At 37.6% G+C, this 13,511-nt stretch overlaps 1 protein-coding gene across 1 annotated transcript in view; it reads left to right on the top strand.

Moving 5' to 3' along the window:
- The window catches only part of WWTR1 (WW domain containing transcription regulator 1), a 134,445-nt gene extending 124,583 nt beyond the window's left edge, over positions 1 to 9,862 (top strand). Inside the window, exons 4-6 of the mRNA XM_073625922.1 lie at positions 1,297 to 1,430; positions 3,303 to 3,415; positions 4,392 to 9,862. Coding sequence (XP_073482023.1) covers positions 1,297 to 1,430; positions 3,303 to 3,415; positions 4,392 to 4,573 — 429 coding nt within the window. The 3' untranslated portion in view covers positions 4,574 to 9,862. The remainder of the gene's footprint in view (positions 1 to 1,296; positions 1,431 to 3,302; positions 3,416 to 4,391) is intronic.
- Positions 9,863 to 13,511: the final 3,649 nt, after the last annotated feature.

Here is a 13,511-nt window from a genome sequence, read left to right as displayed (position 1 = left end):
CCATCAAAATTGATCACAGGCCAGGGGGACAGTCTGATCACAACATGCTGCTGCTGGCCATGGAAGAATGCTATACCAAAAAAAATGTTGGCTTTCAATTTTCTCATATGACAACCATAAGAAATGACTGGTATAGAGGAATCCAACAATTATCAAGCATGTCAGTAATCTGTGTCTGCTTCATCTGTTCCAGTCAGCTGTAGCTCCACAAGTCTGTCAATACAGGTGCCCTAGGCATTTGCTTATATTTTTATTTAAAGCTCATGTACTGGGTATATGGGACAGCTGATGTCGCTGAATCAGTGGCCAACTGGCATCCATACTTAACTTCGAAAAATATAAAACATGAGACTAGAGGTGGCATCTGTTTTGATACTCTATCACTCCATACTTTGTTGTACCTCCTTTGACAGAAGGCAGAGCTTCAAAAATTCTTCACTGAGACCCGTCTTTCCATTCGTGCTTTATGACACTTCCTCCAGTACTGTTATATAAAAATATGAATTTTTCAGGGAATATGAAGGTTAAATGGAGGTATGCACAGCTCAGTGACTCAGCCCCTGCCTTAGACTGTCAAGTCAAGTCATTCATATTGCTGGCACTCTATGGGAACTGCAGGGAAGTCTACGAGTCGTGCTAAAAGATTGCATTTCTTTGATATTGCTGGCTTGAGGACATGCCCCCTTTGTAGTCAAATAAAGGCAATCAAATGGCAAAACCCCTTTTGTTCCAGTGATGATCCCTCTGCCTCTTCACATCTGTGCAATGTGTTGTTTTAAAGGCGTTCAGGTTTTCATATGAAATATCTATAATTTGAATAAAAGTGGTTTTGCACCTGGAGCTCTGAATGGCATGTCAAATAATGGCAATTCACAAGGCACCATTTAGTGAGCTGAGCTGTGCAACATGAGCAATCAACACGTGCGGTCTGTCTCTCATGTTGTAGTTCCTTCCTCCCTTTCCATGAGTCATGTCTCTTCCTTATTGTGCACAATGATACTTTGCTGTCTCTTACCCACCCATTGGCTCCAGGTTATTGGGACGTGTGGAAACAACCTAATTATTGCATTTATTTCTTATAAAGGTTAATTAATGGATGCGGATTTACAGATTACTGATGAGAACAACATGGCTTCCAGCCATTTAGTCATCTGTAGGCAACCATGCACGTCACTAACCCATTGTGTTAATTATGGGCTCCTAAAAACTTTCAATGATTTCTTCATATATGCAAATTTTCTGGTGTGAAATCCTGCACGTGAGCTAATTTTTCTCTGTGTTATTTTTATCATCTAGGAAGCTGCACTGTGTCGACAACTTCCCATGGAGTCTGAGCCCCATGCGCCCGTTCAGACCACAGTGAATCCTCCAGCCATGACTCAGGATATGAGATCCATAGCAAACAATGGCTCTGACCCTTTCCTAAACAGGCAAGTAAAAAATATATAGATACTATACAAGTATTGCTTAGAAGGAATAAAATGCAACTTGAAACCAAAACATTAGTTCAGGTACCTCTGGTTAAAGAGACTGTCACTTTATATCTGCCAGCAGCATTTTGCTTTCTTAAAGTGCGAATACTGCATATACTGTGCGGCAGCCCATTGCAATGTTGGACCAATGGGAATGTATGGGGGTAAGGAGAAGCTGGGAAGTCCTGAAATTGTCTTAGTCCAACATATAGGTGAAGTAGACAAATAAAAATACAACCAAAAAGGGGGAACTCTACAACTATTATCCTAAATAAAGGTACCACATCCAGGTATGTATCAGGAAATCAAACATCAATACATTTCTTGGGTCATTGTCCACTTGTTCAGGAAAAGGTATGTTCCTGCCCATTGATGGGCTATAATATGGAGCTCCCCTCAATGGTTAACATACGGGAAAGTTGGATGAAGCTACTACTGGAGACCCTGTTCTTTTACTTTTGTACTATATTTATTGATTGATTGGTGTTCTGGAGACAAATATATCCCCCTCTTTTCCTGGATAAGTGAGCACTGACCCGAGAAACGTGTTGAAGTTTGATATCACGATATGCACCTGTTATGGAAATATGAATTAGGAAATAACATATAAATTTATATTGTGTTTATCTGGATTGAAATATTGTATTTTGAATTAGATGTATAATGAACAGCAAGTAATGTACCTGTACAGTTTATCTTGGATTTTTAAATTGAAGAAAATAAAAAATGAGCTTTTTATATAACTAGTTTGGTACATTTAAAGTCCTGTAACTTTTTATATGGTTAGGGAGGTTCACATACAGGTAAAGTAAGATAGTCAAAATGGATGCAGGTACGTGTAGGTATCTTTTGATATCTACGTGATCTACAACCAGTTCAAACAGAGATTTTTCTTGGTCTTCCCTGTTTTGATTTTGAATGTTTCCCTTTTCTCCCATTTGTGCTTGGTATTCCAGATACTGAACATTTTAAACTGGGAGGTTATAAAAATGTTCATATAGTTGTCGCCTTGTTACCTCTATTTATATATACTCACTTAAACCTAATACGCACGGGCCAGATGTCGGGCGGCATCGGCCGGTTCATTAGAAACCTGCCGACATTCGTCCCGTGTGTACCGGAGGCAGTCTTACAGAAGCCCCCCTGTTAGAACACAATAGAACAGCAGGGGAGATCACTGTACTAATGTCGGATAGTACTCCTGAGCTGTCAGGTTTTTTCAGGGTTGAACGAAAAAAATAACTACTAGTGTGTACTAGGCTTTACCTGTAGCTGTTTACAGAAAAACATGGTTATTGGGGGTAAGCATAACCCCCTGACCGGGACCAAGGTTTATAAAATGTATTAGGATCTGAAATGGTCTTTGCTTAACATGGATTGCACTCCTCCATGCCAGTTATGTTTTGAGACCCTATAGAAAAATAGATTGTGCCAAAACATTCAATAGTTGTAAATACTTTGCTTACTCAAGTTTTATAGTTTAGTTTTTTAGGATTTTAGGCATATATGTAAATAGGCAGCTTTTCTCGAGGGTGGACAGAAAAAAAAAGTATGCATTGCAAAAAAGTGTAAAAAACATTTTAACAGATCACTAACAAGTGCTAATAGTGCAAATGCACACTATTCAACTGCTAGGGTTATCAGATATCAAAGTTAACAAAATGAAAGGCATGTTTATTAAGTAAACTCAATATTCAGTAATGATTCCCACAGTGTCAGCTATAGTTTGTAAGATTGTGTTAAATTCAGTTGTTGGTGTTTAAGTGTGCATTTACGGTATGTTGCACTGCAAGAGATGGTGACTTACATTTGTCTGTTTTCTCTCCATAGTGGACCATACCACTCTAGAGAACAAAGCACAGACAGTGGCCTTGGCCTTGGATGCTATAGTATACCAACTACACCTGAAGATTTTCTCAGTAATATGGAGGAAATGGACACAGGTAATTAATAACCATATTTAAATCCTATATTCTGTTTTAGATCTGTAGTAAAGAATAGCATATGTGAATAACAAACTGTTTTGTTGAAGCGTATCAGCCATGGCTTGTGTAACCACATGAAGCTAAAAGATCCAGGATAAGATTTCCAATCCGAGGCTGGGTTTATATCTCAGAATCCTGTAGGCACAGAATCTCCACATCTTAAACTGGTTATACACTTATCAATTTGATCATGTGTTAGAAAAGTCCTTAGATGTTCTAGGATAAGTACAGCCAAAGCTTTTTTTGGCTTTACTTCTCCTGTAACTCACAGGAGTACAGTTCGTTTTGCACTTCTGTGACCCGTTTTCAGCAGTCAGCGAGCTAAAGTCCGATGTTGACTGATGTCACTCAGCCGATCCAGGCTCTGGAAAAATGCCTACCATATGGTCGTGCTCCACCCAAATACCTGGACTGGCACCTGGCTCAGGCTCTGTGTGCCACTGAGAGCCTGAGCCAGCTGCTCTAGTGAGCACTGAAGGGGCAGAGCAGAGAGCCAATGACCAGTCACTGCTCTCTGCTCAGAGCGGAGGCGAGAACTAAGCATTCAGCAGTGTCTGATTACTCAGTTCTCGCTGCAGAGCCAGTGTGGGACAGATGCAGCTAGGTGAGTATAAATGTTTGCTTTTTAACTTCTCTTTTAATCTTGAAATGATTCATTATTTTTCACTACCATTTTGATCACTAATGACAGTAATCTGTGGTTTTGTAGAATTCCAACTGCAATTAAGCCGATTGCGGGGTGTACTGAGCAATCTCTGTGCAAGTGAACTGAAAGTTTTCATTTATCTGTTACTGCAGACTGTCCAAATGAACCAACATGCTTGTACAATCAGACTGTAATATATGTGACCAGCTTCAGGATACAGTGTAATCTTCTTTAAAATATTGTCCCATAATACTTTGTATATTTCATTGTCTGTTTTTTTTCCTACAGGTGAAATTCTTGGTCAGCCAGCCTTGAATCTGAACCCCCAAACACGTTTCCCAGATTTCCTTGACGCTCTTCCGGGTACAAATGTTGACCTTGGGACACTGGAGTCTGAAGATTTGATCCCAAGTCTAAATGATGTGGAGTGTGTGCTAAACAAAAATGACACCTACCTCACCTGGCTGTAGATTGCTGATTCCCAGACTGCCTTGTGTTGTGTCTCCAGTAACCTAGCTTTATTGTATTTCTTATACGGAAACGTACGATGAGCCTCAGAAACATTTTATATTCATGTGTTGCCATACTGACTCATCTGCATTAATAGAGCTAAACCAACCATTGTCTGAATTCCTATATATATATACATTTATCAAAATGCATATTTTATTTTTCCATATTGTATCACCTTGCCAGATCGGTGATTGTGTATAGATCTGTGGTATACCAAGGTGAGACCATGTACAGGTCACATTTCTTGTAGTTAGATCTGTTAAAGACTTTGTAGAAATGTTGCTTTGAGAACCCTAGCTTTTAATTGTAAGCAGAAAATCAAATACAACTGTGCAGTATACACCTTATTTATAACCTTAGAGCCTAACACATGTTATCTTGTTAATATAAGCTTTTGAAATCATTGTCATATTAGAAAATTTGTGCTGGAAATCGAGTAACGAGTAGTTTTTTTTTTTTTTTTTTTTTTTAAGTCAAGCTACCTAGAATGTTCTTATTTGTTTGTACTTTCTTCTCCCTTTTTTCTTTTTATTTTGCATAAGCACAAATACTATATAAGTCTAGAGATGTTCAGTATATTACTGTATAGATTTTAGGAAAAATATAAAAATGCTTCCAACTGAGTAGCATAAAGTTCAATAATCGTTCAACACTACAATATTGTAACATTGACCAGTTTGGTACTAACTACCACTTTTTTTTTTTTGTTTTTAAATGATGTGATTTTTTTACTGGTATTTTTTAATGCATTATCAATGTTATTGTTTATTTTATTAAGCACTATTTTTTTAACTAACTGTAACTGATAAATTCAGTCTTTTTTTTATAACATAAAATAATGGTATCTCTGACATTATCAAAGGGAGATTTTGAATAAGAAACTGAATATTGCCATACGTGGGTTACAAAAAATTGGAGGTATTTACAAGGTAAACTATCAGTATGTATCTGATGTATATTGGAACCCACTTAAACTTTTTTTTTTGTCTATGATTTTTGTAAAGTAAAGAAAAACATATATACTATCTTTTCTGACTTGTCATTCCAATGGTTATATAATAATCTTTAGCCACTGTTGGAGTGCAGGGTCTGTCTACAGTATATCCTATATTACATTGGAATTGTGGGACTGAATACGCATTGAAGGCATCAGTTAATCAGCTTATTTGTAAATGCAGATGACGTCCTAAAATCCATGAAAGATTTTTTGAAGCAATATAATATTTATATCAAAAGACTAAGCTTTATTTTATAACTCTTTTGAGTAAACAGACTTTTTTTAAAGGCATTATTGATCTAAATCTCTTGGTGTAACTTTTTTAATCCACAAGAGATTATTCTTTGCACTTACTTTGGGTATATGGACTTTCATCCCTCTGTAGGGTCTTGCAGTTTGCCTGTTTATGTGGCAGGATAAGCCTTCTGTTTCCCTTTGGGCAGATGAAGAATAATACAAATCCTAGAAGTGCAATGGCTAGAATCTGGAGGACCTGGAGAAGGTTATAGTGATATGGGTGCTGGATGATACAAAGATAGAACAATAGTAACTACTATTGACATTTATTGGTATACTTTTTTTTCTGTACAGTGATCTTCCTTATTGTAATAAAATTATAACTTGATTTGCATTATTTTATGAGCAACACAAAGGAAGGCCCTAAAAAATATCTAGTAGTAGTGCTTTACCACAAACACAAAGAAAGCAATTATTTTATTGGCTAGGAAAAATATAAGTTTACACAACTCGGAAATTAGGTATGAACTCCAATCTTTTTTTTAATGTTTATTAGGCCAAGAAAGATGTCTTTCTTCACTGTAGGTCTCGCCTCACTCATTTTATCACATACACTAAAACCTGATATTTGTTGACAGTCCATAAATGCTAATAAATACTAGGTTCTTAGTTAGAACGGTAGGATATATAATCAAGCAATGGTATATTTTTAGGCACTGTGTAACACACAGTGTTGCTGACCTGCGATGCTGTATGTTCCTCAACAATCATATGTCGATCTGCAAGATTTGAGAGATGTATAGAAGGCATGGGGTTGGTCCTGGGAAGCAAATTAAAATAAAAACACTAATCCAAGGATTTCTTTTCTTGGAGCTTTAACAGGTATTGGGCGGGCCACATGAACACTTTATTTCCTACATCAATGCAATTTGTACAGGAAGTAACATAGTTCAAGCAGGTAGTATAGTTAAAACTGAAAAATGTATTTCAGTTACTTACCATGTATTGATGTATTGTTAGAACTAAAGCAGTGTTTCAAATTATACTAGTGGTAATTTTGAAGGTGATTAACTCGATATCACGTATATTGCAGAGGTGTTTTCTTAATACAAACCAGCAGCTAGATTTAGTATTAAGATTATGGAATCGTTTAAACGGTTGTTTTTGGAAGGTGGGGTGCAAGTCATAAACTAGCAGAGGAAATACTATGTTGGCTTAGTAAAATAAATCCTGGTCATCTAGGTTGACATGGCCATAGTTGTTATAAGCCTTTTGTATTCAATTTTTGCTACTTCATTTTCTAACTTATCGTTTGTTTCTTTATTTGATTCCTGCCAGGATGTAGAGTTTTTACAGCATGCTGCATGTAGTTTAAGCAGTATAGATTTAGGAGGTTGAAATTGATAGGAAAGTTACTGAGGTCTATACCGATGAATTACGCGGGAGCTGAAGCATTTATAGTCGTGCAATATGAGATGTCTGAAAATAAGTCTGAGATCATTTACAGTATGCTTGTCTCAGCTTTAAATGCAGTCCAGTCTGCTTCCTGCTGTACACCAAAAGCAGGAGAGATGGTTCTGTCTTGACTACAACTGATCAACACACAAGTCAAACAGCAACCAAAGAAATGCCACACTGCATCAATGTAATCAGGGGTGAAAAGTAATAGCAACTTATGTACCACTGATTGCACTACTTTATCTTTAGTGATGGTATTATATAAGGTCAACATAAATACTCAACAATCACTTGACTTTATTTTGTAATGCTAAGGAAGCACTCTCAAACAAAAGTCCTTAGGGCATTTTTGTAGATCGTTGACTGCTCAGTGGAGGTTATGGGGCAGTAGTAGCAGATAAATGCATTAGTAATGTACTAGGACATGTACAAACAACTTTGCATTTAATTATTTACAGCAGGGGTCTCCAAACTTTCTAAACAAAGGCCCAGTTTACTGCCCTTTAGACCTTAGAGTTGCCGGACTGTGGCCCGTGGGAGTAGAAAATGCAATATAAAATTATAGAATAATGTCCCATTGATGGTGTCAGTGGAGGAATAGTGCCTCATCATTAGTGTCAGTGCAGGAATATTTCTTCATCATTGCTGTCCCAAGGGCCGGATAAAGGCAAGCAAAGGGCAGCCCCCTGGCCACAGTTTGCAGACCACTGATTTACAGCATTTGAGTTATAACACTTGTGTGGAGAGCAGTTATATGCTGTAATTCATAGCAGCTAATGAGAATTTACCCCTATTCTTCTGACCAGGCTAAGCTACTGAAAGAACATGAATGGTTGGTTAACATGGGTAACTGCGTGCAATGTAGCATTACAAGTAAGTCAGTGTTTGCAAACGCTGTGTTTGTTGAAAGGAGGATAGGAGTAACAATCAACTACAAGCACTCTCCTCTTTTTCATAGTATCGTTGACCAAAAGTTCTCAAATCCACTGTTACATAGACTTTAAAGATTTTCTATTTTTTATGTGAAACTGTGAGTTATATTTTGTTTACATGCACCTACCACACTACATATAAGTGCTTGCTTTGGATCAAACCGATGATGTACAAAGGATACAGTTTTAAAGGGGGTGACATAAAAGAGAACATCAGAAAGGATACCTTCAAGCTAGAGAGTACTTGGGCGTTAAGTAGGAGTACTGTACATGACTGATGTACTTTGTGTTTTTTAAATATATATACATGTGCCCCAGCTACAGCTGCATCATATAAATGCAAATGTGTATTATTAATTCATAGCTTCTGTGTGATCAAATCTGCAAATACAAAAAAAAAATTAAACAAAGAAATATATAGCTGCTAAAGAATATGGAAATGAAGCAGAATGGCCAGTGGCTCAGCATTTGCATACAGTAGTTCTAATACCAAATGGAGGGCTTTGCTGTTTGCTGCAAATGCAGGTGAGCCCCAGGCGTATGAAGTAAAGCAATGCAAGAAGATAACCTTGTGTGCTAGGCAGGTGTTCCTGTGCATATTTTCCCTAATTTAATATAATTAGAGCAATGAAGTTGTGAAGTGAAAGGGTTTCATGACCCAAGGCTCCTCTTTAATAAGATGGCATTAGGGGCAGTGATGTGCCATAATCCATAGCAACTAGTTTCACACTAATGAATAATTCTAATTAGCTGTTGGGTAACTGCTTTTTGTATTGACCCCTTTGCCTCATTAACTTAAGATCAAAGTCCTTGAATGCTTACTTTTGATGTGGAAATTCTAATTTTGGGAATAAGATTCAGTTTGGTTCGATGTATAACTGATGCCATTAAATGATGTTATCTCATAACACCTGATCAGATATTTTATTTGTTAAATGATTAAAGTTATATTTTATCTTTTTTTCATATACAGCAATACTGTGTTTTATTCCTATACTTATAAGTATAGTGTCAATAATGGACCCAAGACTTACCGTATATTACATGTTTATTATGCATGTTAATACAGTCACCTTAAGTGTTATTCATGTTACAAATTGAAACAATATCAGAAATGAACTTTCATTTTTAGCAGGTCAAGACAAATTCTGCATTTTAAATGGTTGTTGTCGGTTACAACTTGCTTTAACACGCTGACCCATGCTATTAAAATGAACCCTCCCCAATGGAAAATACACTGATGTATGAGGGCATACAGGAAACACTATTGTCTCCATTCTGAAGCCTTGTGCTGACTGACACTATGTCTATTTTGTTTTTTGAAATATTTTGAGGTTTATCTGCATGGATTTCAATTTTTAGTACTGTAATATAATTCTAGACACTACAATTATGCAACATTGTATTGTGATAAGCTCCATGTTTATATGTACTTTGTTATCAATGTGCCCCCAGACTGTTCCCATACGAATGTACGCTGCCTATGAAACTGAGAAACGCGTGGATGGACCTTATGAATACACATTGTACTTTTTTCCTTTTGTTTATGCCATCTTATTGAATTTTATAGCCGACTTTGCTTCTTTGTTTGGGCAACTATGCAATAAACCCTCCAGAAGGTATAGCTGTCTTGTTTGTCTAGTTATTATTTAACTTTCTTATTACTGATAACATCATCATTTTCAGTCCTGCGTAGTGAAAACATTTGAAACAGCCCTTTGACTCTAAGGTTGGTCCCCCCTTCAATACATAGCATAAGTCTGATTTGTCCTTGAAACAATGCTATTTCTTGCTTTGAAAATTGCTCCCCTACTATTATGCAAATAGAAAAAAAAGGTCCCACAAATTGATTGTACCTCAACCCATCTAATTTTATATAAAATACAGTTATATTCATATAAAATACTGACAGTAGAAATGATCTACTCACAGATTTGGGCTTCAGCCTTCGTTGCCTCATAGTGGCTGATTCTGGTGGACAGATTAGTCAAAACATATCTTGTATACGGACCCAAGCATAACTGGGGAATAAAAAGCAATTACTATGAGTAATTTTTCCCTCTTCTTTATGTGTTTTTCAAAAAAAAAAAAATGTGAGATAAAATAACTTTTCAGTGAAGATGAACAATTAAGGATGAACCATTAAAGTATAACTAAAGACAAAACCTTTTTTTTTTTTTTTTTTGTTTGAGTAGAGATAGATTAAAACACCCATCAGTTTTTATTGCTGTCTGTGGCCCCTGTTAAGGAGATTCAACCTCTCTATTTGTCCTATTTACCATTATCATTAAAAGTAAAAGAAAAACCCCAAATTTTGGGTTGTCCCCAGAAAAGTAATAGAGGGGAAATGTTCCAATAGGACACTAGTTCTGGTGACATGGGGGTCCCCAAGGAATTTCCTTAACTACTTGTCGACCAGCCGCCGCAGTTGTACTGCGGCAGGTTGGCTCGGCTGCGTAAATCACGGTCATTGTACGTAGTTTTTTTAAAGTGCTATAGCAGGCGCCCGCCCGCAGAGTGTCCCCGGCGCTGATACGTGTGGCTGGCAGGCGCGATCGCCGCTGGTCATCCACGATTGCGGGCACAAGAGGCAGAACTTGGATTTGTGTGTGTGTGTGTGTGTAAACACTCAAATCCCTGTTCTGACAGGGGAGGAGAAACAGATCGTCTGTTCCTACCAAGTAGGAACAACGATCTGGCTCCTCCTCTAGTCAGTCCTATCCCCTCACAGTTAGAAACATATCTAGGGAACACATTTAACCCCTTGATCGCCCCTAGTATTAACCCCTTCCCTGCCAGTGACATTTATACAGTAATCAGTGGCTATTTATAGCACTGATTGCTGTATAAATGTCAGTGGTCCCACAAAAGTGTCCGATCTATCTGCCACAATGTCACAGTCCCGCTAAAAATCACAGATCGCCGCCGTTACTAGTAAAAAATAAATAAATAATAAAAATGCCATAAATCTATCCCCTATTTTGTAGACGCTATAACTTTTGCTCAAAACAATCAATATACGCTTATTGCAATTTTTTTACCAAAAAACATGTAGAAGAATACATATTGGCCTAAACTGATAAAGAAATTTGTTTTTTAACATTTTTTGGGGGATATTTATTATAGTAAAAAATATTGCTTTTTTTTTTTTTTTTTAATTGTCCGTCTTTTTTTGTTAATAGCGCAAAAAATAAAAATCGCAAAAATAAAGCGACGCAGTGCCGTATCGCAAAAAATGGCCTGGTCATTAAGGGGGTAAATCCTTCTGGGGCTGAAGTGGTTAATTTGCAGGGACTTCCTGTTTAGCTATGGGGCAGGAAGTGAAGGGAAATCTCTGCAATGGGATGCAGATGGTGAAAATAATTCTGACAGGAGTTACTACCCTCCCTTGCTCTATCCATAATGGAAAAAAAAAATGTTGCCTATAGTTCTACTTTAAGTCTAAATCTTTCTTGTAGCAATGTAGAGACATAAATAATATTAATCTGTTAGAGGATTGTCCTCTTCTTGGCTATACATAAATCCAGAACCAGTACCATTCCTGCCAATGGAAAAGGGTCATCTACACGAGTGAAATGCTGCCACATTTCTTCATAGAGACAGCAACCCACCAGAAAAGGGTTGGAAATAGGGTATATGATTCCTTGTTAACAGATTAGATTAGTTGAAAAAGTGTAAAACCTCTTTAACATTACATTCCATTTTGATAATTTTTTCATAGACTCTACTTTTGTTGCAGATAATTTGTGTGATCAATCCATAAAGTTTTATATATATAAATCTAAATACTACTTTTTTAAAGGCTTCCCTTTGCTTCTCCAAGACAGGAAGTGAAGGGACAATTCCCTCAAACCCTTCCCTACTCGACCAAGAAAAATTGTGGCTATACATACACTTTAACTAAAAAGTCCTTAAAAAATATTATGTTCTAATTAATGTTAACTGTTGGTATTTCCTGGCTATTTACAGAAAGAGGTTTATTCAGTTCAGAAAGATCTGTAATGTTGTCTTAGTTCAGCCATTCATATTAACCTATGCCGCGATCCACTCCTATCAATCACCAGGGATAAACAGGTAGCATCTTCATTACTTTTCTTTAAAGAAAATGTATCCTAGAGGGCCATAAATAGGCATGACATGAAGGACAGACCCTGCCTTAACATTTAAGAAAATTACAAAGAGCAAGGTAATTACATGTTAAAGAAATAGAAAAAACGAAAGGATTTAAAGACTTATACACCCCCCTGTGACTGACAAGTGATTAAATACACATAAGCTTTTTACTTCACAAGGCTATATAAAAATGACTACCTTCATTATGTTTATGCATGGCTGGATTATATCTCTAGTATCCCTAGGCAGGGGTGTATGGCTGCCATTAGGAATGGAACAAAGAAAATCCTATGAACTTTGGTATTCAGAGGGGATTGGGATCACCCACACTGCAGGGTTGTTAAGTCACCTGGGAAGCACCATTGTCACACAGTATTTTGGGGTGGTCTCCCAAGAGCCTTAATTGTATACAAACCAAGAACAAAATGAAGGTTAACTATCCTTAGATATTGTGAATGCCATGTGGTTTTTTCAGACCTTTTCTTTTCACCTGTTGATCCTGCCACTAACACGTTTCCTGTCCTACAGTGACAACGCTCACTTACTGTACTGTATCGATGGAGGAGCTAATTTGTCACTCTTAGACAGGAAGTGTGTTTGGTGTACAGTAAATTTTGGCTGTGGAAGAGGGAGCGTGTGACAGTAGTTTCTGGCTGTGGAGGGGTTGTACATGAAGGATCTGTAAATACAAAATTTTTATATCTTTTATTTTCAAATCTGTTCCTTCGTTTCCTAATAGCATGGTCCAATGATGCTACTAGGAAGGAGACAGGTTCGTGCTGGACAGCGTGCCCACAACCAGAGTGTCTGTCCCGTTACCTTGGGCTACCCTAGCCTGTAGCACTGCAGAGTCTGTATCCTGGTGGGCTCCGTCTCTCCACACTCAGGTCACAGCTCTGTACTGTCTGGTTCCCCACATGGTGGTTGCTTAATGGCTTTTCAGTGGCTCAGTCTCTCTTTCTTTATGGAGGTCCCTTTCAGTTTCTCTCCCCCATTGCACTGACTTCCTTCTCCCCTCAAAGGCAGGACTAGATGTGAGCTGTAGTTCGGAGCCCCATAGCTTCGATAGGCTGTGGACGTTCCAGATCTACATGTCCCATCATGCCCTTCTAGTCTCTTCTGATTGGCCACTTGCCAGGAGAGAGAGGGAGGTCGGAA

This window comes from Aquarana catesbeiana, linkage group LG04 (assembly GCF_042186555.1).
Source record: "Aquarana catesbeiana isolate 2022-GZ linkage group LG04, ASM4218655v1, whole genome shotgun sequence".
In the NCBI taxonomy this organism is placed as follows: domain Eukaryota; kingdom Metazoa; phylum Chordata; class Amphibia; order Anura; family Ranidae; genus Aquarana; species Aquarana catesbeiana.
This window is presented reverse-complemented; position numbering and strand designations above follow the sequence as displayed.